At 35.9% G+C, this 23,436-nt stretch overlaps 1 protein-coding gene and 1 pseudogene across 1 annotated transcript in view; one reads left to right on the top strand and one right to left on the bottom strand.

Annotated features, from left to right (window-relative positions):
- The window catches only part of CATSPERB (catsper channel auxiliary subunit beta), a 77,558-nt gene that overhangs the window by 7,422 nt on the left and 46,700 nt on the right, over positions 1-23,436 (top strand). The window contains exons 3-14 of the mRNA XM_019642297.1: positions 549-689; positions 3,511-3,571; positions 10,233-10,328; positions 13,698-13,847; positions 14,296-14,391; positions 14,502-14,620; positions 15,768-15,800; positions 18,408-18,474; positions 18,751-18,797; positions 19,191-19,331; positions 20,247-20,252; positions 21,030-21,182. Of these exons, the coding sequence (XP_019497842.1) occupies positions 549-689; positions 3,511-3,571; positions 10,233-10,328; positions 13,698-13,847; positions 14,296-14,391; positions 14,502-14,620; positions 15,768-15,800; positions 18,408-18,474; positions 18,751-18,797; positions 19,191-19,331; positions 20,247-20,252; positions 21,030-21,182 (1,110 nt within the window). The remainder of the gene's footprint in view (positions 1-548; positions 690-3,510; positions 3,572-10,232; positions 10,329-13,697; positions 13,848-14,295; positions 14,392-14,501; positions 14,621-15,767; positions 15,801-18,407; positions 18,475-18,750; positions 18,798-19,190; positions 19,332-20,246; positions 20,253-21,029; positions 21,183-23,436) is intronic.
- Positions 8,315-9,365, bottom strand: LOC109382643 (pyruvate dehydrogenase (acetyl-transferring) kinase isozyme 3, mitochondrial pseudogene; annotated as a pseudogene).

Genomic DNA, 23,436 nt, shown 5'->3' with positions numbered 1-23,436 from the left:
ACTACTTAACTACTAAGAGAAGTAAATAAGTTAAAACTCTTAGCATCTATCTCATGTTGGGTTTTGGTAAAATCCACCATTTGTGATTGCTACATTTTCATATTTCTTCTCCAAACTGGGAAATACCCAAATAGCCAATAAAATGCAGTAAAAATAAGTTTTGCTTTGTACATTTGTTTCTTTTTTATTAGACACAAAATAATAATTTTAATAAAACAGGGATTTCTACATGTGATAACACGTGGCTTTGATTCTATGTTTATTAAGTGTAATACTTTTATGACCATTTCTATGACAGAAAAGATTATTATAAAGATGAATTGAAACCGATCATGACACTAGCATAATAGGTTACTGAGTTCTGAAAGTGTACTTTTCAGAATAGACTTTTTTCCTAGTTAGAGACTGGAATTACTAAAGATAGAGGAATTTAGAAGTATCAACTTTCCATAGATTTCTCCTCACTTTGAAATTGATGTAATAGGCTTCTTTCCATTGAATTCTCATTACTTGTTTTTTATTTTTTTTCCCCCCCCTCTTTCCTAAAGGAAATCCAGTGTGTTTTCTTATCTGAAAGTAAGGTTACTTCAAGGGAATTTCTAAATGTGTTCACATCAGGAGGACTTGCTCCTAGTTTGGGAATCATAAATAGTACATATACGGGCGTCTTCCACTTTAATTTAACTTTGGTAATTACATTTTATTTTATTCTTTTTTTAAAAAAAAATAGCTAGTCCAGTAATATTACCTCTGTATATGTTTTAAACCCAGTAATACAGTGTTATGCTTTTTGCTTTAAATAGTCATATATGTTTTAAGGAAATTAAGAGAAGAAAAGAAAAATGCATTTTTTTTAACCATTTACCTACATATGTACTATTACACTCTGCATTCTTTTCTTTAGCTGTAAGTTGCCAACTGGTGTCACATCCTTTCAGCTTGAAGAACTTTCAGCATTTCTTATAGTGCAGGTCTGCTGGCAACAAATCTCTGCAAGTTTTTCTCCTTGCAAATGCTTTTATTTCACCTGCATTTTTTGGTAACAGCTTCATTAAGACATAATTTGCATGCTATACAATTCACCTATTTAAAGTATACAATTCAATGGTTTTTAGTATATTCATAGAGTGTGCAACCCCTAGTCTTCTAAAAAGTTTCTAGTTTTACCATTTACATTTAGGTTATTGATTGATTTTATTTTTGTGTGTGGTGTGAGGTCAGGGTCCACATTCATGCTTTTACATGTGGATATCCAGCTGTCCTTGCACCATTTGTTGAAATTAATATTATTCTTGTTTAGTCACCTTTGTTGAAATCAATTGACTGTAAATGTGATGGTTTACTTCTGGATTCTCAATTATACTGCATTGCTCTATACATCTATTCTTACACCAATACTATGTTGCCTTGATGTGAGTTTTGAAATTGTAGTGAGTTGCTTTGTAGTGAGTTTAGAAATCAGGAAGTATGAGTCTTCCAACTTTGTTCTTTTTTTTCCAAGATTGTTTTTTGCTAGTCTCCATATGAATTTCGCTAGTTTTCATATGAATTTTAGGATAAGCTTGTCAATTTTTACAAAGAAGCCAGCTGGAATTCTAATAGGAGTTGTGTTGAATCTGTAGATCAATTTGAGGATTATCACCATTTTAATAATATTAAGTCTTCCACTCTATGAATATGGAATGTCTTTCTATTTATTTAGATTTTCTTCAATTTCTTTTTGTTTTATTTTTATTTTATTTTATTTTTAATTAGTTTCAGGTGTACAACACAGTGCAGTAGTTATACGTTTTACCCCTCAAAGTGACAACCCCTCTCCCCCAATCCGCCATCTTCAATTTCTTGCAACAACATTTTGTATTTTTCAGGGTCTAAGTGACACACTTTTTTGTTAAATTTATTCCTAATATTTTACTCTTTTTGATGCTATTGTAAAGGAACACACTTTCTTAATGGCATTTTCAGAGTATAGAAATGAAATTAATTTTTGTGTAAGGATCTTGTATCCTGCAACCTTGCTGATCTCATTTATAAATTCTAATAGGCTTTTAGTGGTCATCTTACTTTTTGAATAATAGTTTTGTTAGATGTAGAATTTCTAGTTGACTTCATTTCCTTCTAGCATTTTGAATTTGTCATTTTGCATTTTAAATATGCCACCTGACACTCTTGTTTCTGAATGAGAAGTCATCTGTTAATTTTATTATTTTCCCCTAGATGTAATATGTCACTTTTCTCTGGATGCTTTTAAGACTGTCTATTTGTATTTGCCCTAATTGGGTTTCTCTGGGCTTCTTGGATTGTAGTTTGCCAAATTTGTAAAGCCTTTAGCCATGATTTCTCCCCCAAAAATGTTCTGTCCCTTTCTCTGTCTCTTTTCCTGCCTGGGACTCTACTTATGCACATTTTGGAAACTGTGATATTGTTCCATAGATATCTAAGTCTCTGTTCATTTTTCTTTAATCATTCTGCCCCTCCTTTCAGAGTGGAGAATTTCAATTGCTATATCTCTAAGTTTACCTGTTCTTTCTTTTGCCATCTCCAGCCTGCTATCGAACTCATCTAGTAAATATTTTATTTCAATTATTTTACTTTTCAGCCTCATTATTTCCATTTGATTTTATTGTTATATTTTTTCATATATGTGCTGGGATTCCCTACCTATTCCCTCATTAGGACATTTTCCTTAAATCTGTGCACATATTTGTAACAGCTGCTTTGAAGTCTTTATCTATTATCTGGACTCACTCAGTTTATCATCTGCTATTTCCCCCCCAAATATCAGTTACACATTCCTGTTTCTTTTCATATCTTACCATTTTTGGTTGAAAACTGGACATTAAAGATAATAAGTTGTAGCACCTCTGGATTCTGTTATGTTCTTATGAGAATTTGCTGCTGTTCTTGGTAGTGGTGGTCTAAAAGGTTTTTACTTGACTTGACAGAAGCTACAAACTGTCTTACCTATGGTTTCAGCAGCTGATATCTCTGCTCAGTTCTTTTAGCTTCCACTGCTGATTTTTTACATGGCTTCTATGGATCTCCTCTGCACCTGTGTAGCCCAAGGATTTGGGAAGAGTTTATACTTAACTCTTAGGTCACCATTCTGGCAGTTCCTTTGCTCTTGGGATTGTCCTCTTAAATTCTCAAATTCTCTGTCAACACCAAGCTCTGTCCTCTGATACATCAAGACAGTAATGCTTCAGTTTGTGATACCTGAGCTTGACTGTACAGTATTCTACTTTGTGGCTATAGTATTATACATTACTGATGAACATTTTAGTTATTTTCAGTCTTCTACTATTACAAATAATGATGAAAAATATTCTTGAACACTTTTTTTTCACACATATGTGAGTAAACATAGGGTAAATTTCTAAGAATAAAATTACTGGGTAAAATGTATATGCATTGGATGTTTTGTTTTAAAAAAATAAGATGAAATATGCCAAAATAAGTGTTGGTATTAACATTTAAAACACTGTTTTATGATGTTCTTCTTTATTCAAGTTCAGTGACCGGGTTTACTGGTTGATTAATATTCCCAGAGAAAACATTACAAAAAATACAGGTAAGTGTGATCTGAATTAATTCTTTTACTCATGGATCTGGATTTCCAAATTTAGCAAATAAAAATATTTATTATATTGAAAAATTATTTGCTATTCCATGTCAATGTCTCATATAGCATTTGGGACATACTTAGTAAAAATTATTTGTGGTTAATCTGAAATTCAAATTTTATTGAGGTGTCTGTATTTTATCTGGCAATTCTATTATAGATAGATTGTTCTGACATATATAACATATTATTCTTTATTTAAAGTAATCTTATTTTCTAGAACTTGAAAATTTGAGTATTGAGAAATTCAGTTACCAATTAATTTTACTGGAACTGAATCATTAATCTTAAAATGTTATAGGTTATAATATGTACTATATTCTTTTACTATGGAATCTACTATTAAGTGTTATGTGGTAGTCTAGCTTTGTATGCTACTGTAAATATTCAGATGGAAAGAGGAGGAAAGTCCAGTATTGGGCTAGTGGACTGACCTAATAGATCTTCAGTCATGAGATATATTCCCATAGTTTAAAGGTGATGAAGGGTATTCTCATATTATTTTTAATATGGTAAGTACAAGGAACAGAAACCAACCTGGCTGCACTAAGGAAAAAGAAGAAATTTGTTTTTTTCCATGGAACCCAAAGATAAAAATGCAACCAGGTTATAGGGAAGAATTAGAAATAAGAAATGGAAAAAAAACCAACAGGAACCCAGGGAAAACTTTCACCCTTTCTCTCTTTTCTGTATTTCCTGTTAAACTACATTTATTTTTCTTTCTTTGCAGACTAGCTCCCTAAAGCTGCATCACTGCCATCAAATTTTTATATGTATTTCCTAGGGGCCGGCCCAATTTCAAATTCCCAGGATATCTTGACATAGTGTTAATCCAGTGTCCACTTGTGTATCAGTCAAATATAGCAGGTGATGAGGGATTGGGGCAGAGGGACAGGGGCATCATACGGGCCAACCCCTCGAGGTATGGCAGCAATGAAAAGACATACAAAATTGTGTGTCCTACAAAGGATGGGGGAAGGTTAGACTAAGGCAGAAATGATAGAAAAAAACTATATAAAGAAGTGTCAAAGATAAAAGCCTACAAAAGAAACCTCAGTGCCATAACATCTGATATGGATGACATAACTGTGTTACCCTTTATTCATCTCAATTATTTTAAATCAAGCTATTGGAAATTTTAGTGACTTTTTTCAAGGAATTCATCCTAAAAATCGTACTCCTTTTTTTTTAATCTAACTTAACTCTCTTCAGTATAATGATTGATTGTTCTAGCTGCTTGACTTAATACTGACGTTAGTTTCACAACTGAAGAAATGAAGATCACTTGTTATTGTGACTTCTTCTACTTACAATCTCTAATTTCAGAAATGCAATGATTCTAAGATCACCTAGACAGGAGCAAAAGTGATCTGAGAACTTAAATATTTTATGGAAAGAGACCAAATGAACTCTGTCTATCCTAACACAACTCCCTGGACTGAGTAAAAAAAAATACATATATACAGAGGATGCCCAAAAAATGTATACATGTTTTAAGAAAGGAAAAAGACTGTATTAAAATTGTAATAATGTATAGTAATAACGAAAGATGAATACATGTGTATACATTTTTTTGGCACCCCAGTATTTGAAGTCATAATGTAATAGGAGAGGATGTCTAATATTACTAATATGCAGAAATCAGGAGAAAAAAATCAGGGCTAAGGAGGCCATTCTTACCCCTGCTCATTCACTTTTTCCTCCTTAATCATTACCTTATTTATTGCCATGCCAAGAATTTGAGTATTATGTATTAAAATCTTAGGAAAGGTAATTTAGGCAACACCAACAACAAAGTAGCCATTATAGTAGTAGTAGAACTAGCAGGTAACATTTATTGAATTCTTATTCTATTTCAGCACTACTCTAAACACTTCACTTTAATAACTCATTTATTCCTCACTATATGATAGGAACTAGTATTATCTCCATTTTAAAATGACTTAACTGAGGCCCAAAGATCTATATGGATATTTAGTGATAGCTAGAAAGTCATGAAGGCAGTTTGAAGTTTGAACTGCATATACTGTTGAAAGTAAAAAGAGATCCTATTTAAAGTACAGTTTATAATTTGTTCTTTTTTTCATTTTAAAATAAGGTATAATTTATATCCAGTAAAATATACTTTTTAGCATCCAGTTCTATAAGTTTTCACAAATGAATACAATTGTATAATCACTACAATGAAGACATACAGCAGTTCCATCACCCAACAAAATTACCCCACCTGCTGTCAACCTCGCCCTGTCTCCCAGGCCCAGCAACCACAGATCTGCTTTCTGTTTCTATCATTTTGCCTATTTCAGAATCTATAAGTGGAATCGTGGAATATGTAGCCTTTTGAGTCTGGCTTCTTTCACTTAGCATAATTCATTTGAGATTCATCTATGTTGTAGAGTCTTCTATTTTCTTCCATTGTATGAATATACCATAGTTAATTTTGTTGAAGGGCATTTAGATTTTTTCAGTTTGGGCAAATATGAATAAAGCTGCTTCAAGCATACTCATACAGGTTTTCATGTGAAAATAAATTTTTGTTGCATTTGGCTGCATAACAAATAGTAAGATTAATGTATTATACGGTAAGTGTAAGTTTAACTTTATGAGAAATTGTCAATTATTTTCCAAAGTGCCTGCATCATTTTTGCATTCTCATCCCCAAGTTACCTGGATTCATGCAAGTAATTAGTATATGTGAATGCGTGTATACACACACACACACACACACACACACACACACACACACGGCATGACAATTAAGTTTGCGAACTTGTCATGGTGCACTTACATTGGCAGCACTGTACAAACACTCAGTAAGGTTTCATAACCTTTGTATATCAGTGTCTCACAGCTGTGTTCATGTCAACGTGTGGCGGTGTCTTGCTGAGTGGTGTTCATTATTGTTCTGTGTTTCTGTGTGCCGTCGCGAGAATGTCTGAGCTTGAATTAGAGCAATGAACAAACATTAAATTTCTTGTTAAACTTGGCAAGAGTGGAAGTGAAATCAGGGACATGTTAGTGCAAGTTTAAGGGGATAATGACATGAAAAAAACAGCAGTGTACAAAGGGAGTAAACATTTTTCTGAGGGGAGAGAATGCGTCACTGATGAAGAGAGGTCAGGGTGGCCAGGAACGACCAGAACTGATGAAAACGTTGCAAAAATTCATCAAATTTCATGTCAAAATCATTGGCTGACTGTGAGAAGCATAGCCGACCAAGGAAATATCGATAGAGAAACAGGAAAATCTTAATTGAAAATCTTGGCATGAGAAAGGTGTGTGCAAAAATGGTCCCGAAGCAGCTCACTGATGAACAAAAGCAAAGGAGAGTTGAAGTTTGCCAAAACCTTTTGGAGAGTTAAGACGATGTTTTGGGCCGTGTTATCACTGGTGATGAAACATGGCTGTACCAATACGATGCTGAGACAAAGCATCAAAGTGGACAATGGAAGTCAGCCAATTCTCCATGACAAAAATTTTCCATTAGTCCAAATCAAGAGTAAAAACGCTATTGCTAATCTTTTTTGATATCAGAGGGATTATTCATTATGAATTTGTACCAATTGGAGAGTTAACCAAGTTTAGTATTTGGAAGTGCTGAAAAGCCTGCGTGAAAAAGTTAAACGAAAATAACCTGACCTTTTCACCAACAATTCATGGCTCTTGCATCATGACAATGCACCAGCTCACATGGCACTGTCTGTGAGGGAGTTTTTAGCCAGTAAACAAATAACTGTATTGGAACACCCTCCTTACTCACCTGATCTGGCCCCCAATGACTTCTTTCTTTACCTGAAGATAAAGGAAATATTGAAAGGAACACATTTTGATAACATTCAGGACATCAAGCGTAATACAATGACAGCTCTGATGGCCATTCCAGAAAAAGAGTTCCAAAATTGCTTTGAAGGGTGGAATAGACGCTGGTATTGGTGCATAGCTTCTCAAGGGGAGTACTTCGAAGATGACCATATGATATTCAGCAATGAGGTATGTAGCACTTTTTCTAGGATGAGTTTGTGAACTTAATTGTTAATTGTCAGACCCCGTATGTGTGTGTGTGTGTGTGTGTGTGTGTGTGTGTGTAAAATTTTAGCCATTCTAATAGGTGTCTAGTGGCATTTAATCATGGTTTTAGTTTTCAATTTTTTAATAACTGACATTGGGCATCTTTTTTATGTTTATTTGCAATTTGGTGAATTACCTATTCAAACCTTTTGCAAGTTTGTTACATATTCTGGATACAAGTCCTTTATGAGATATACGATTTGCGAACATTTTCCCCCAGCCTATGGCTTGTGTTTTTCATCTCTTAAGAATGTTTCTTAAAGATCAGAGTTTTTAATTTTGATGAAGTCTAATTTATCAATTTTTTTCTTTTATGGCCTATTATTTTGGCATCATAGCTAAGAAATCTTTGCCTAGTCTAAGTTTATGTTCTAGGTTTTATATTTAGGTTAATGACTCAATTTGAGTTAATTTTTGTACATTACATGGACTGAGGTTAATTTTGGAAGAATATGGATATGCAATTATTCCAGCACTATTGTTGTAAAAACTATTTTGTTTCCATTGAATTGCAATTTCTGGGCTCTCCATCTTTTCACCAATACCACAGTGTTTCTTGATTACTTTAGCTTTATAAAATATTCAAGTAGCATAGAGAAAATAAACATTCAAGCACTGGAATAACTATGGTGCTATTTTTCAAAGTGGGACGCCATCACCTTGGTCACTTATCTGATGGATAAGTCTTCTTTTCCCAAAGGAACAAGGATTTTAACAGCCAGCTAGTCCTTTTTCTATAACTCTGAATGCAGTTCTGTTGTTCTCACTGAGTTCTCAATTAGCATGTGAAACACACATGAGGGCACATGAGCTACCTGAATATGTTGGTCTGGAGTTTTGGCATTGAACTCTTCAACTTCCAGGTCTACCAGCGAACACCGTTCACACAGCTTCTTGGCTGTTTCCAAAACACCTTTCACCACCTCAGCCACATTACAGGTGAGATTAATACTTCCTATGTGTTTCTAATGAGCAGGATGAGTATCACCACGAAACAGAGTGTGTGGTGGTTAATAAGCATGTGCAAAGAAATGCAGGTGGTATAAAACTAATCCAGAACATACTGGATGTTACTCCCAATGAAAGTATCAAACCCGTACTTTTTCTTATATTCAATCACTCCGTGTACCATTATAAGAACTTCATCGTTATTTCTATTTCTGAATTTAATCAAGACTTGCAAAAAGCCATCCAAGACCCGTGGATCCTCAGGACTCTTATTTTCATGTTTTGAAAGTTTAATAAAGTTATACATATTCCAACTTTTATCCAGTCCCATTAAAGACCAGTTAAGTTATCCATCAGATGATTGACTTCTCATTATGCTGGCCAGTTGTGCAGGAAGCTCCTTTTGTAGAAACATATATGATGTTTCTCACACCATTATTTCCCCCAAAGTCCAGGAACTGCTTGATAGAGAGCAGTGACAGCAAGAAGCACAAATAGCACTTGATCTACTTGGGTACCAGGTGCGTCAACAGGCACGGAAGAGTCATATCCTTGCTGAGGTGGTGCATAAATCCACCTGGAGGCCTGGGTGGACATGAGAGCCTGTGAAGACAGCTGTTTGGGTCAGGCATATTCTTTGTGAGTGCACCCAGGTTATTTTAGCCTTGGCCTCAGTCTTGGCCTGTGGGTGCAACTGCTGCAGCTGCTTGCAGGCTGAGTTCACCATCCGTAGCTTCCCCAGATCCTACACATCCTTTTACTTTTCACTCATCTGTGCTTTTATATTTAAAGTGTGTTTCTTAGAATTAGCATATAGTTCAGTCTTGCTTTTTACATCTAATCTGGAAATCTGACTTTTAATTGGTGTTTTTAGACCATTTACATTTAATGAAATTATTGGTATGGTCGTATTGAAATCTACCATCAGGTTGTTTTTATTTGTTCCTTCTCTTCTGTTTTATTTTTCTCTTCTCTTTCTGTCTTGATTCATATTAATTATTTTTATGATTCCATTTTTCTCCACTATTGATGTATTATTCATGCTTTAAAATTTTCTTAGTGTTGGCCCTAGGATTTACACTATATATTTTAATTAATCACAGTCTACTTTCAGATAATATTATACCATTTCACTTGAAGTACATAATTTGCTTTTTTTGTGTGTTTTTGTTTTTGTTTTTAGCTGAGCTATCCTGCTACCTGTTGGCAGCTCAGCGGCTGCTCAGCTCGGGCTGGACTTGAACCGCTGTTGCTCAGACCTCAAAGTCTTGAGCGAGCTCTTAACCAACTGAGCCACTCGGCCAGCCCTCATAATTTGCTTTTTACCAAGCCATAACTGCTCTTAGAGAAAAATTATGATTTAACATTATTATCTGGATTCGTTGCTATGGTGTAAGATCACTTCATAATTCTTTTTCCTTATTGTATCACCAAAATATTTGTGGGAAGAACATAGGAAACCTTATCTATAGGTGCAATCAAAATAATTGGCAAATGAAAGGTAATCGTTGTTGGTAATGTTCATATAGTCTTAAATTTCACCAACATGACATACTAAAGAATAGTTGATTATTTGTCTTTTGTTCTCAAACAGATATCGCAGCTGTAGAAGAATGGTTAGTAAGAATCACGTTACACCATGGATTACATATTTATACCACTGAAGGAACACTGTTGGATAGTGTTCGAGGTACATGACAACAGACAAAAGTAAAATGGAATTCATAATTTTCTTTCAACAAACCTTGTAAGCTACTTACTATATGCCCGACTCTGTGCTAAATACTAGAGATAACTAAATAAAAGGGACCATGAACCTTGAGGGGCTCACAATTTGATGAGGCAAACAAAGAATTGTGGGTGATTGTTAATAGAAGTCTGCTATAGAAATATGAAAATGTTTTTTTCTGTAGCCACGTTGTAGGGCATAATAAACAATGGCTTTATAAAGTTAATTTTTGCCTCTTCTATGAAGATGTTATGGAAGATACTGTTTATTGCATCAGTTTTCTTTATGAGGACAATCAGCAAAAATTCTTGTTCAGTCACAGTGAAAACATCTGTATTTTGTCATGAAAAAATTGGTTGTTTTGAGGTTATCAACATTGAGAAATATAACTGACTCTCTTTTCCAATTGTGTGATTTATAGCCCAATTTTTGAATCATCAACAGCACTATAGTATAAAAAAACTTGAAAAAAAATCCTCAGTTTCGCATCTTATATTTATCTTCACTTTCTTCCTTTTTACTTGTAGTTTTTTACTTCCATTTTGATATAGTGCTGTGTAGACTCCAGAGTGAAAATAAATATATTTTATAGAAAGAATCACCTGGGTAGCTTTTAGAGAAGTAATGATGTCTCGACCCCACCATGCACCAATTAAAATCTGATCTATATAAATAAGGCCAGGCATCTGTAGTTAAATAAAGATCTTCCCAGGTGATTCTGATGTGCAGAGGACTGAGAACTGCTCTAGAGAAAAAAGACATGATGTGCCAAGAGACACGTTCAAATCTATGTAATGCAGCATTGTTTAGAATAAGAGAAAACAGAAAACAACATAAATATCCACCAATAGGGGAAAAGACAAACACGTGTTATGGTATTCTGTTAACATAAAGGTAACAGACCCATATATATCATCAAGAACAGAACTCAAAAACATTGAGTGAAAAATCAAGTTTCAGAGTAGAAGAACATTTATCTAAAGTTCAGGAAATGCATAAAGCAATGCTATCTGTTGCATTCAGGGAAAATTTGGGAATGGGACTATGGAATGGGGGCCAAGGTGTCTTCAATCATATCTACATTGTTTTATTTCTCTAACCAAAATTAACCTATCTGAAGCAAAAAATGATAAAATGCTAGGCTTTCTTATTTTTTCATAGTGTCCAAAGTTAAAAAAAAAAGTTAATTATTCAATAGTCACTGCAAGCTTTTGAGACTCTGATATTTTGATGTCCTGTGCTACTTGTAAGTACTAAAATAACAATATAACATTATCTCAATTTTTAAAAACAATCTGAATTATTTACAAATCAAGATGTATTCAGAATATCATATACTGCATTAAAATTGTAACGTATACTTTTTTAGGATGTACGGAGGTACTGTGGCAGCAAAGAGCTTCACAAATTAGTAGTTCTTAAAGGTTCCACAGGTAGAAATGAGATTCCTCTGTTAGAAGAACTAAACGGCAGCTTGTGTTGTGGAAGTAGAGTAAATGACAGGCAGATTGGTGTAGAATGAGTTTGGAGAAGCTGGCAGAGATGATGATAAAAGTGTGGATTTTATTCTACGCATAATGAAAGGCCGCTGGAGTGTTGAGCAGGAGAGTGATAAATTCTGATGTATGTGCTTTATAAAAAGATCACTTTGGCTCCTTGCTGTGTAGAGAATTGACTCTTGGGGATGGATGGCAAGAACAGAATAAAGGAACTTGTTTGGCAGCTGTTATCATAGCCCACTCAAGAGATGGTCTGGAACTCCTTGGGCTGTGGGATTAGCAGTGCAGGTGATGAGAAGGAAGCGTCTTCAGGAGACATTTTGGAAGTAGAGCTGATATGACTTCCTGGTGGGCTTGCAGGGTGAGGGAAGAACATATCAAGGATGATTAGATTTCCTACCTGGGCAATCAAGTGGATGATGGCATCATTTACTGAAATGCTGAAGACATGGGGAGAAAACATTAGGGAGTGTCAATCAAGGTTAAGGTAGGTTAACAGTTGGAAATCTTTATTCACTACTGACTCAGAGATACTTAAACATGTCCCTACTTCCTGATCTCTGGTCCACACCCCAGACCAGTTCAGTAAAACTGTGACCAGTCACCTTTGTGTTGGTCGCTTTCCTGTCTCCTTTCTAGCTTCTCAGTAGCAGTCAAGACTTTTAATCACTTTCTCATTCTTAAAACATTTAAAATACAACATCTGACTTTAAGGAGATTGTACCTAGGAGGTGTTTTCAATGCAATGCCATCATGTCCCAGATGCAAGTTCAAATCTCCCTGTCCTCTAAGATTTGGTTATTAATTGCCTGCACACACATACAACGCCCTGGAAAGTCAGCTGCCTTGCCCCAAATTTCTTTAACTTTTGGAGCGGATTAGTTTGGTTATAAATTGTGTCTGTTTCTTTTCTTGGCTATCCCTACACTATGTCAACCCAGATGGAAATGTAGCTCCTTTCCTGGCTTTGCACAAAGTAAAAAATATATCACATATCGTCTTTGGTTTTGTAGCAGATTTTATGAAAAGTTTGGGGAGAAGGAGGAATTTACATAAACAGCTAAAGAATTGATTACTAGATAGCTCTGTTCTTAAAAGTCCTTTAACTGTTTTTGAAATTCAGACAGCAGTATTCTGTCAAATTTCCCTGGCTTACTTTTTGTACTCTCTTTTTCTCATTTTTTCAGGAGAAAAGAAATCCTCCCATCTTCTTATGCATTAAAATTTGACTTTATCCAGCCCAACCCTTTGCATAGCCAAGAATAGATTACTGGGTTGAAGATGTCCGACCTCTGATGGGTTTTTCCTGTTAGTTTTACTCCAACTCCTTTATATCTTCCAGAAATCCCTCTAAGTGTCTTGGCCACTAATGGTAACTGTCCCCGTTCTCCACTGTTACTTCGGATTTATTTTCATTATTATCTACTGCTGTTTAGATGGGATTGGGGGAAGGGAACAGAAAGTAAATGTGTGGGCTCTCGAGGCAGAAATTGGGCTCTAAATTATAAATGTGCATATCCTGTGATCTAGTAATTCCATTTCTAGGGATAGAGGCTGCGGTCAATTATATTTTACGAAGATGGCCGAAGCAGTATATCCCATCCCACATGCTCTTCTGCAGTGTGACCTTGCCAGCGCCCATCAAGGACAATTAGACTTCATTCCTCCTACCCTGGAAAATAGAACTGACCTATTTTTAACCCATGGAGAGTGAAGTAATACCCCCTTTGGAACAATGGAATAGTTCCTTTAAAACCCTTTAAGGAAAGCAGTAATGTTCCATTTTCAAGAGTGCTGCCACAATTTAAACACCTACACTTGATTTCCACAGAACCAATTCTTCAGTGGAATCTTGGGACTAAAATGACAAAAAACAGCGTCAGTAAATTATATCCACACGTGGTAGCTCTAAAAGTGACAAAATGCCCCTGCGCCAATGATGTAGCATTGCTTGGTTTCATTTTGAATTCGACACTTGATGGTAAGTTTAATGGCTTTCTGGAATGTTAGAGGTGGTATTTTGTATTTTACAACTATGACGTTTAACTCATAGTTCATGCTAAATGCATAGACATAATGGAGTAAAAATGTTTCCTAAAAAAACCTAAGAATTTACTTTTCGTCACTTCACTGTGTCTACTTACAAGTATGATGCACTATTTTTTTTTTCTTTGTGACTTTTTGCCATGTTAATAGTGACGTTAGTGTCTTTCCTAATTTCCTTTCTCCTCTGTATGAAGTTACTTCATGTTTCCAGTGCTTGGGGAAGTGAGATTCAGATTGAGGGGAGCGGAGTTGAGGTGGGGCAAAGAATGGGTTTGAAGGTGGAGCAGGTGCAGGCTCTGGCCCCTGAAGACCTAGCATCACAGAAGGAAGTTACTCGCTTTACAAAGTTGTCTAGCTTTAATTTTCCTTTTATCTCATGGTAGGTGTTTACATAGGCCTCAGCTTTTGTGGATTTTGGGATTATGATGATACCACGTGGTATAACCTGACAGATACGATCTATTCCCAAATTGGAGAAGGTAATTCTTCTAACAGTGACTTCACCTACAGCATTTCATTTATATCAATGTTTGATGACTATTTCACCTTTTCCTTACTTTATAATCCATGGTGTGATTTCTTTCTTTAGAACACACAGAGCTGTCAGTGGTGGATATGGTCTTAACAAATCATTTCTTAGTTATCCTCACCTCTTTGGGTGTTTTTATAAGTAGAGATCTTCGTTACCCATCATCTTCAGTCCTAATGGTATGCGAACTGCTTTGTAATTAATAGTTAGCCTTAAATACCTTCTGTGACATAGAGTAGAAACATTGGATACTAAAGTTATGTGTGGTATGTCTTAGAACTGAAATGCTTCTTCCTTTTAAAAAATGTAAAAGCATAATATAGTAACTTCTCCCTTTGTCTTAGAGTGTTGAATATATTCTTTGAAAACGGTGCTAGTTTTATTGCTATACAAGTTTATAGTAAGTTTTAAATACGTACAGGTAGAAGACTATCTAGCTAGCTATAGTTACATATGTTCCCAAAATGCTTTAGGGTCATGTATATAAAGCTAAATATAGTATTACGAAGTGACATAAAGTAACTTTTGGAATTAAGAGAAGGGGAGTATACATTTTGGTGATGATACACAATATACATATAGTGAAATTCTTAAGCATGTTAGTAAATACCTCTCAAAAATGACCACAACAGGAATGAGTTATAAAAAAGATTTAGGAATAGTAGAAGAAAAGATAGAGGGAAGAATGAAAGGGGCAACTGTGTTGGTTGAGAAGCAGGTATCTTGTATATGTGGTAATTATTATATTACCTTTTTTCAGGTATACTGTTATTCTCAGCCTCCCCTCCTTCCTCACTATTGTCTGAGAAAGTACTGTTTATTACTCAGACAGCTGACAGATCTGGCCTCCTGTGTGTTTATCATGTGATTGCTAAGCAGGGAGTTGAAGAAACCAGGAACAGTGACTTAAGTTCAAAGTACAGAGGGCCATACACTGTGGGGGCCTGAATGGAGGGCTGGGCGGGGCAGAAGGAACAGAGAGGCGGTGATGAAGTTGATACACCGGGGCGTGTCTTCCTAGTCCCCAGTGGGTGGCAGACTTGGTGTGTTTCTGCACACTTCTTAACTCCTCTACTTAAACCCTTAAGGGAAAGCATAAATAAATTCATCAAATGGTGAGACAAGGCAAAGCCTGAAGGGGCGATCTCCAGGATATTGTATTAATATAAACAACTTAAGAAGCTGGTTCTAGTGTGATACTCCTAACTGCTGGGGTATAAAATATATCATTTCCTTTAGTATAATTTAAATTGCTGTGTTGTTATGCCTCCTCATATACAAGCACAAGTTAAAGTTTCTTGTTTTTCTTTTTTTTTTTCTTTCTAGTTTTCAAGGGCAGACTTTTGTGGTTTTGAAAGGGTAAGAAGCTTTCAATTTTCAAGGTTGGTTATAAGATGTTTCCTTGGTGACTTAAGATGAGAAGCAAGACAAGAACTTACAATATAGATTATTGCTGTTACTATATTATTTACGATTTGAATTTTAAAAAATGTATTTCTATTAACCATGAAGCAATGACCTTCTCTTCTGTTTCAAGGATAAATTGTCCCTCCTTGTTTCAAATGCTGCTTTGTATGTTTTGTCCAGGATTGTTGTGGGTGTTCAGGTGTATTCTGTACAAGGGTGCCCAGTTGAAAAGAGAGTGGGGCTGAAATCTGGCTAATGCTTCCCTCCCCAATCCATCTGCTCCCGTGCAGGTCTGTGCCTACCTGGAGAAAGTGACTCTGATTTGCACCAAAATGCCATATAAGCTAGCCACACCTCTGCTTCTAGCTTATGGGGGGAATTTTGTTTCATCAATTATCTCCTCTCTCTGTTACAAGGTCAAGTTTCATGATTCAGTAGGTCATTTCCACCAACATATAAGCAATGCTTTCGTTCGGAAATCACAACAAAAATTTTGACTATTCCTAGCCTTTTGCTATGCCTCCTCGCCATCCCCTCCTCCTACAGGCTGTGGGCACACACGTGCGTGCTCAAAAGTGAGATTGTTCTTAAAATTATAGGGATTTCCCTTTGGAAAAGACATTTTAAATCATGATTGAAGGAAGGATAGTAAGAATGGGATGTATGTGGCTGTTTGGGCAGGTAGTTGAAGGAGTTAATCCTTGATGGTTTATTCATGTACTTACTTATCCATTCTGCATATATTTGTTGAGTACCTCCTAGAGTCCATGCTTGTTTAGACAAGGAGAATTCCACAGTGAAGAAGACACAGTCCCTACTCTCCTGTAGCTTATCATTCTGTAGAGGGACATGGACCATAAACGAGCACACAAATAAATGCATAACGTGATTGTAGACAGCACTTAGGGCTTACTGAGATTAAAGCAGGTAAGGGAAACAGAATGAAGGGAAGACAATACTATATTTTAAATTGGGTGGTTATAGCAGGCCTCTCCAAGGAGGTGAAATTTAAGCATAAACTTGAATGAACTGAAGGACTGATTCTGACCAAGCATGTTCAGACAGAGTTGTAATAGTAAGTACAAAGATGCTAAATTGGGAAGTTGGCATGAGGAAAATCTGTTTAGCTGCCAAACTCTGTTTAGTGGAAATAGCAGGCATTTGGGGTTGCTTTTTCAAAGATAAAATTCTAACTTTTGTGGCACATACAATGGTCAGGGCCTTCCCTATGTTTTTCATCTTTGTCGTGCCTGCCCCTCACCTCAAGCCATCTTTTCCAGCCATTAGCTTCGTTCTCAGGAGGTTTTCTCCAATTGTTAGTAAGAATAGCTGCCCTGTTAACAAGTGATCAGTTTAGCAATCCCGATGGGAATACAGTATCTCTTTCCCAGTAGTTCCAGCAAGTCTCAGGGCCGACTCGCTGACCTGGTTTGGATCATGTGTTCATTCCTGACCAATCCTTGTGACTCTGAGTCAGACCTGGGTCATGAGCTCATCTTTAAAATAAGGGCATCCTGATCAGATTAAATTATCCTCAGATATACTGACCGGGCTGTTACCAGTTTGATTCCAGGTAGGAAAAAAGCAAGAGAAAGAAAAAGAATAAGTCAGGGCCAAATAAATATTCTATATTAATTTCCCAGATATTAAAATGGTAATTATGGCATCCTGCAGACCTGAAGATTTATGTAAGAATGCAAAGTTTCATTCAATCTAACACCTTAGCTGGAAGATACTACACCATTCAAATAAATTGCTGTCCATTCTGTTTTAAAAGCCTTTTTTTGTTTGTTCATTTAGCAGTTTTATTCACATATAATTTATATAGCATAAAATTCATCCATTTAAAGTGTACGGTTCATGGGGCTTTAGTATAGTCACAGAGTTGTACAGCCATCACCACTATCAACTTTAGAATGTTTAAAAGGATTTTAATGTACACATTGTACAGATTGTATTACTGACCCATAAAAATGTAAGCAGGTGTCCCTTTTGTTTCAACAATAATTGGAAAGTCAGAATCTTCCTATAACAAAACCATCTCAAGCTCTTGCATATAATTAATATCCAACATATACACTCTCACTTTCTTGGTAGCTTCTCTATTATGACCAATTTTTCAAAACCTGTATTTTTATGGCTTTGTTCTTACTGCTTCTTGCTGCTGTCAGGCTTCTGTGGAGACTCCTTAAGCCTACCTGCACCTGATGAAGAATACAAGATAAACATGTGACCCACTATGACTGTGATGAAAGGTTAATCGTTTCTGGTAGCTTCAAAAAGAGAGTTCAAAAACTGGAACCCCTTTCATTAACACATGCTAAGTCATGTGAAAAAAATTTTTATTCTATTTTTTTGGTCTTGTTCAAAAAGCTTATTTGTGTTTATTGTCTTCATTCTACAACCTCTTATTGTATTTACATATCATTTCTCTCTCTTCATTTGCCTCAGACATTCCTGAACTATCAATTTTTTAAGTGATTTTCCTATTTTGAGCCTTAAGTCCATATGTTGCCTAAATTAATTCACTAACTACTTATTTATTATTTATTTATATAGGTTGACTATATCAAAGGAAAACTGTGGTATAATGAAAGGTGCTTTGCAAACAGAGAACACTTTGAAGGTAAATTTTAGTTGAAGCAATATTAACAGGCTTTTTCCAACATTGATAACATCTATAGATTAAATAAAATGACATGACATAAAAATAGAATAAAATGTAGTGGTAGGTTTGCTTTGTATAAGTTATTGGCCTAAAACTAAGGGGGGAAAATTAATTTAAATCTGAGACAATAGGCACACTCTAATGGAATGGCAAGGAAACTGGTTCGCGTATGCTTAGTGATACATTGAGAAATACAGATGCTGCTTGTAATTCCCGTACCTTTATATTTTACAGTTGACTATGTTACCATCACCTTTGAAAGAAACAGGACCTTAAGTGAGGTATGGCATTGAATATTTTAAAAGGTAAGACATTTTATCGTGCATGATTCCATGGGGATTGTTACTCATCTAAAACATGGCAGCTCTGCAGACTGAAAGGCTTGACAATGACTCTTTGCTCCCAGTGGTGCCTTTACTTGGGTTTAATGGTAATTACCTAATTATATTCAATCTAAACCTACTCCATGGTTCTAGAAAAACAATCCATGCCGGAAAGGGGTGCTTTGCAGTGTCTTCTGGATTCACAGCCCCCCAGAAGAGAACCACAGACATGAAAGGTTTACCACTGTTATTTGTAGTCAGTCAGGAAAACCCAATGGTTCATTGCTTAAGAGAACTCATTAGAACTTAATGTCAAGAAGGGCATTAACTTTTCCCTTCTCTTTTTTGTAGGCAAGCTCTTGTTTTTATAGTAAAGAGCCATTTCTTGAATGGTTACCTTGCTTACCTCACATTTCACAAGGAATGAAAACTGTAATAACGTTTCTCGTTGACCAAGACCATAGCTGTGGAGTCTACCTCTTAAGTAACCAGGTAGGCCTTTCATCCCAGGGGTGACTGCTGTTGACGTGATAGTAATGAAAATTCACCAAGGCCAACACTGATTTCCCAATTCGTGTAATCTTTGGCAGCAGAAGTTGACAAAATTTGCCACAGCAAAATTATTTATGGTTAAGAATGCAGACGAAGATGCGTTAGAGATTTCTTGCCTCCGAGTGTTAATTCCGTTTGATGAAAATGGAGAATTTGATGCTGTTTGCATAGTGATTCTTCTTTGCTTTTCTCCCTGTGAACATAAGCTGAGTTAGGTCTATATAAATTTAAGGTTTCATAAAATGGTTACTTTAGAGCAGCGGTTCTCAACCTTCCTAATGCTGCGACCCCTTAATACAGTTCCTCATGTTGCGGTGACCCCCAACCATAAAATTATTTTCATTGCTACTCTATAACTGTAATTTTGCTACTGTTATGAATTGTAATGTAAATATCTTTTTGTTTTCCGATGGTCTTAGGCGACCCCTGTGAAAGGGTTGTTCGACCCCCAAAGGGGTCACGACCCACAGGTTGAGAACCGCTGCTTTAGAGGAACAAAAAAATTAAATTGTCACAGATCTATATATTCTATTCCAAAGGCTCTTTCTTCACACCAGCTGTGAATCAGAAGTTTTCTTAGAGCCATTAAAAGTACGTGTAAGCTCAGCATTACCCTTATGGGTCTAGGAGAGAAAAAAAAAATTTTTCTCTACCCTCTTTGGTTCAGTAATTGGGGCCCTACAAATTAAACTGACAGAAGACTGCTGCTGCTGAGCTGCCAACAGGTGGCAGGATGGCTCAGCTAATAAATAGATAAATAAATAAATAAATAAATAAGTAAATAAACTGACAGAAGACAGCATAACAGGAGAAAAGCAAACAGTTTATTTATGCGTACAGTGCACATACAGGCAGGTGAAAGTCAGTGATGAGAAACTCAAAATTGTGGTGAAAATTTGGGACCTACATACCATTCTTAACAGGTTAAGGGGGAGATGAGAAAGGCACATAAGGAAAAACAAATGAAAAGATAATGGGTTTACAGAGAACAAAGAGGAGATAATAAAGTTTGTGGTAATGCTTGTTTATACAGGCATGAGTGGTCTCTCTGTCTTCTTTGGGATGATAAAACTTTCATGAAGGAGGGATTGGGGTAGGTTTTATTCACATTCTCCCTTCTGGCAGTAGACCTGCCCTGAAGAAGAATTTATGGCAGCCTTATTTCCTAGAAGTTGCTGCTTTTAGTCAGATAAGGAAAGGCTTTTTTCTGCATCTGTTGGATCTCAAATGTCTTCAGCTTAAAATAATCTTTATACCAAAGTGTCATATCTTGCGGTGCCTATTCTTGTCCCCTTTAAGGTCACGATCCAACAGAAGTGTGGCCCAGGTCTCCACACTTTTAAAAAGTAGTTTGACATGATAGCTGTGAGCATGGGCACTGGAGTCTTTCTGCCAAGTTCAATCTTTCTGCTATTTATTATTGAACCTTGGACAAATTAATCTTCTAAACTTTATATTTGACAGCTATAAAATGAATGTATATGGTGGGGGAGAAAGAGTAAAGAGATATTGATGGTAGCTAATCCTTCCAGTTCTATGCTGTGTTAATGTGCATGTCTCCATCTAAATATTGTAACGTAGACTAGTATTATTAATGGAAAAATTCTTATGACTTGCTCATGCTTTATGTGTTTCCAGAAAGAGGTCACTGCCTCTGTACGCATCCTAAAAAATAACAAACCAGGATTAAAGCAAAAATTTCCACTTTTCACGTTTCCTCCCTCATTTTCTTCTCCTGTTGGAATGATATTCCATCCACGAAGCCATTTTCTGTATGCTTATGGTAATCAGGTGCGTACACGTGACGTTTCACACTCTTGTGGAGAGTGGCTCCTTCCTTTTCTCTATGCCAAGTGACGACACATCAAGTAAAGAACAGTCACTGTGATGGTCACAGAGGTGGAAAGCCCGATGAGAGAATGAGAGGAGAGGAATTAGAGACAAGGAATACAAACAAGTCTTTTGCAAATTTTGCCGGAAAGTGGAGCAGTGAAATGGGGCAACGTTGAAGAATGAAAGATGGTCAAGAGAAAAGTTTTTTAAAAAAAGATGAGAGGCATTATGCTGTGTGCTGATGGGAATTACTCAGTAGGAGGGGGACATTGATGATGCAGGAAAAGAGAGAGAGAGGGAAATTTTCTGGAGTGATGTTTCTAAATAGGTGAGAAGAGAGGAGACCCACGCACTGGTGAAGAGATTGCGCTTAGGAGGACAATTATCATCCAGTGACAGGAGGGAAGGAAGAGTTTGGGGGAGATATCGTAAGGGAAGTGTGTGGAAATTTATCTTCTCCTTTCTCAACAAAAAATCCAAGTTGTTATTTGAGAGTGAGGATAGAAGAAGAATGTTGGGGATTTGAGGAAAGAGAACAGAGAGAAATAGTTGGTGGGAGGGTGGGCGGTGAGCCGACTAAGGGGGTGCAGAATGATTGCTTGAGCTTTGTGTGCTTGAATTCAGAGTGTGACCAGTTCATCATCATTGAATGTTTTTCTCCATTGTGGGGGGTTCACACATAATATAGAAGACAGAGAGTTGTACTGAACCACAGTTGGAATTCTACCAAGAAATTATGTAGAGGTGAAGGAGTATGCAGAAGGAAATGCAATAAGACAAAGAAAAAAAATTAAGAAATTAAAGTCATGAATATGAAAAAGCAGCAAGCTATTTACTTGTAAATGGTATTTGATTGTCTATATAGAAAAATCTAGAAGATACATACAAATTAGTGAAAAGAAACAACAAAAAAGGGGAAGGAGGAGGAGGAGGAGAATTCTGTTCCTTAAAGACATCATGAGAGCTGAAAATACAAACTGGGAGATGATACTTGTAACACATCTAACTGAGAAAGAATTAAATGTAAGAATATATAAGGACTATAAGGAATTCCTACAAAGCAATACAAAAAAGACAACCTAATAGCTAACTTGACAAAAAACACAAATGGACATTTTACAGAAAAGGAAATACACATGGAATAAACATGTGCAGAGATGATATAATTCGCAGGTCATCAGGAGCTACAAATTAATATCATTTTCAGTTTAATTGGCAAAATTAATTCTGACAATACACATCTTGAAGATGTGGGTCAGCCAGATCTCTTATACATTGTTGATAGGAGAGTAATTACTACAATTTTTTAGGAAAGCAATTTGGCATTATTGTTATCCAGTAAATTTGAATGTTTGCATACCCTGTGACCCACCTATTTCACTTTTTGGCAAGGAGACCATATATATGAGGGAACAGTTTCAAATTTTCATCATGGCACTGTTCATAATAGCATTAGATAACTGAAAATAATCCAGATGCCCATGAATAAGAGAATGATAAATAAATTACATTTTATTCACATAATGAGCTATATTATACAGCTATAGAAAAGCAAATGAACTGAGCTGTATGCAAAATGCATAAATATAAGTAAATGATGTTGGGGGGAGTAAGTTCTAGAACACAATATATGGTATGATACCCTTTTTATAAAGTGCAAAAAAAGTGAAATCAAGTAATACATTATACATATGTGCTACAAGTAAAAAAAAAAGCAAGGGAGTAAAAAACAGAAATTTCAGGATATTGCACATCTCTGATGGAAGACACAAGATGATAGGATTGGAGAGAAACATAGGAAAATGTAAAGTACTAGCAGGATGCTAGTTCTCAGGTTCTGCTGTCAGTTCACAAATGCTCATTGTATTATTAAGTAAATAAATACAAGTGAGCCATGCATGGATCAGTAATTTAAAATATTTAGAAAATATGCAATGAGACGTCATTGTTTTCATTCTGGTAATCAGTTAAAATTAAAAATAGATTTTTGATAACATCAAATACTGGTAGCGTTTGGGGAAATGGATACTCTCATACACTATTTATGGGGCTATAAACTGGTTCAATGAAGCTGATGAGCATTTTGTCAGAATCTATTAAAATTATAGAAATATGCACATCCTCTGACTCAGCAGCTTCATTTTTCAGTCTCTGCTCTAGAGATACACTTGAACCTTAGTATAAAGAGAAAGGTCAATGAATGTTCATTGTT

Source organism: Hipposideros armiger, unplaced genomic scaffold (genome assembly GCF_001890085.2).
Source record: "Hipposideros armiger isolate ML-2016 unplaced genomic scaffold, ASM189008v1 scaffold_67, whole genome shotgun sequence".
NCBI classification, from domain to species: domain Eukaryota; kingdom Metazoa; phylum Chordata; class Mammalia; order Chiroptera; family Hipposideridae; genus Hipposideros; species Hipposideros armiger.
The sequence above is the reverse complement of the archived record's forward strand: the minus strand, read 5'-3'. Positions and strand labels throughout refer to the sequence as shown.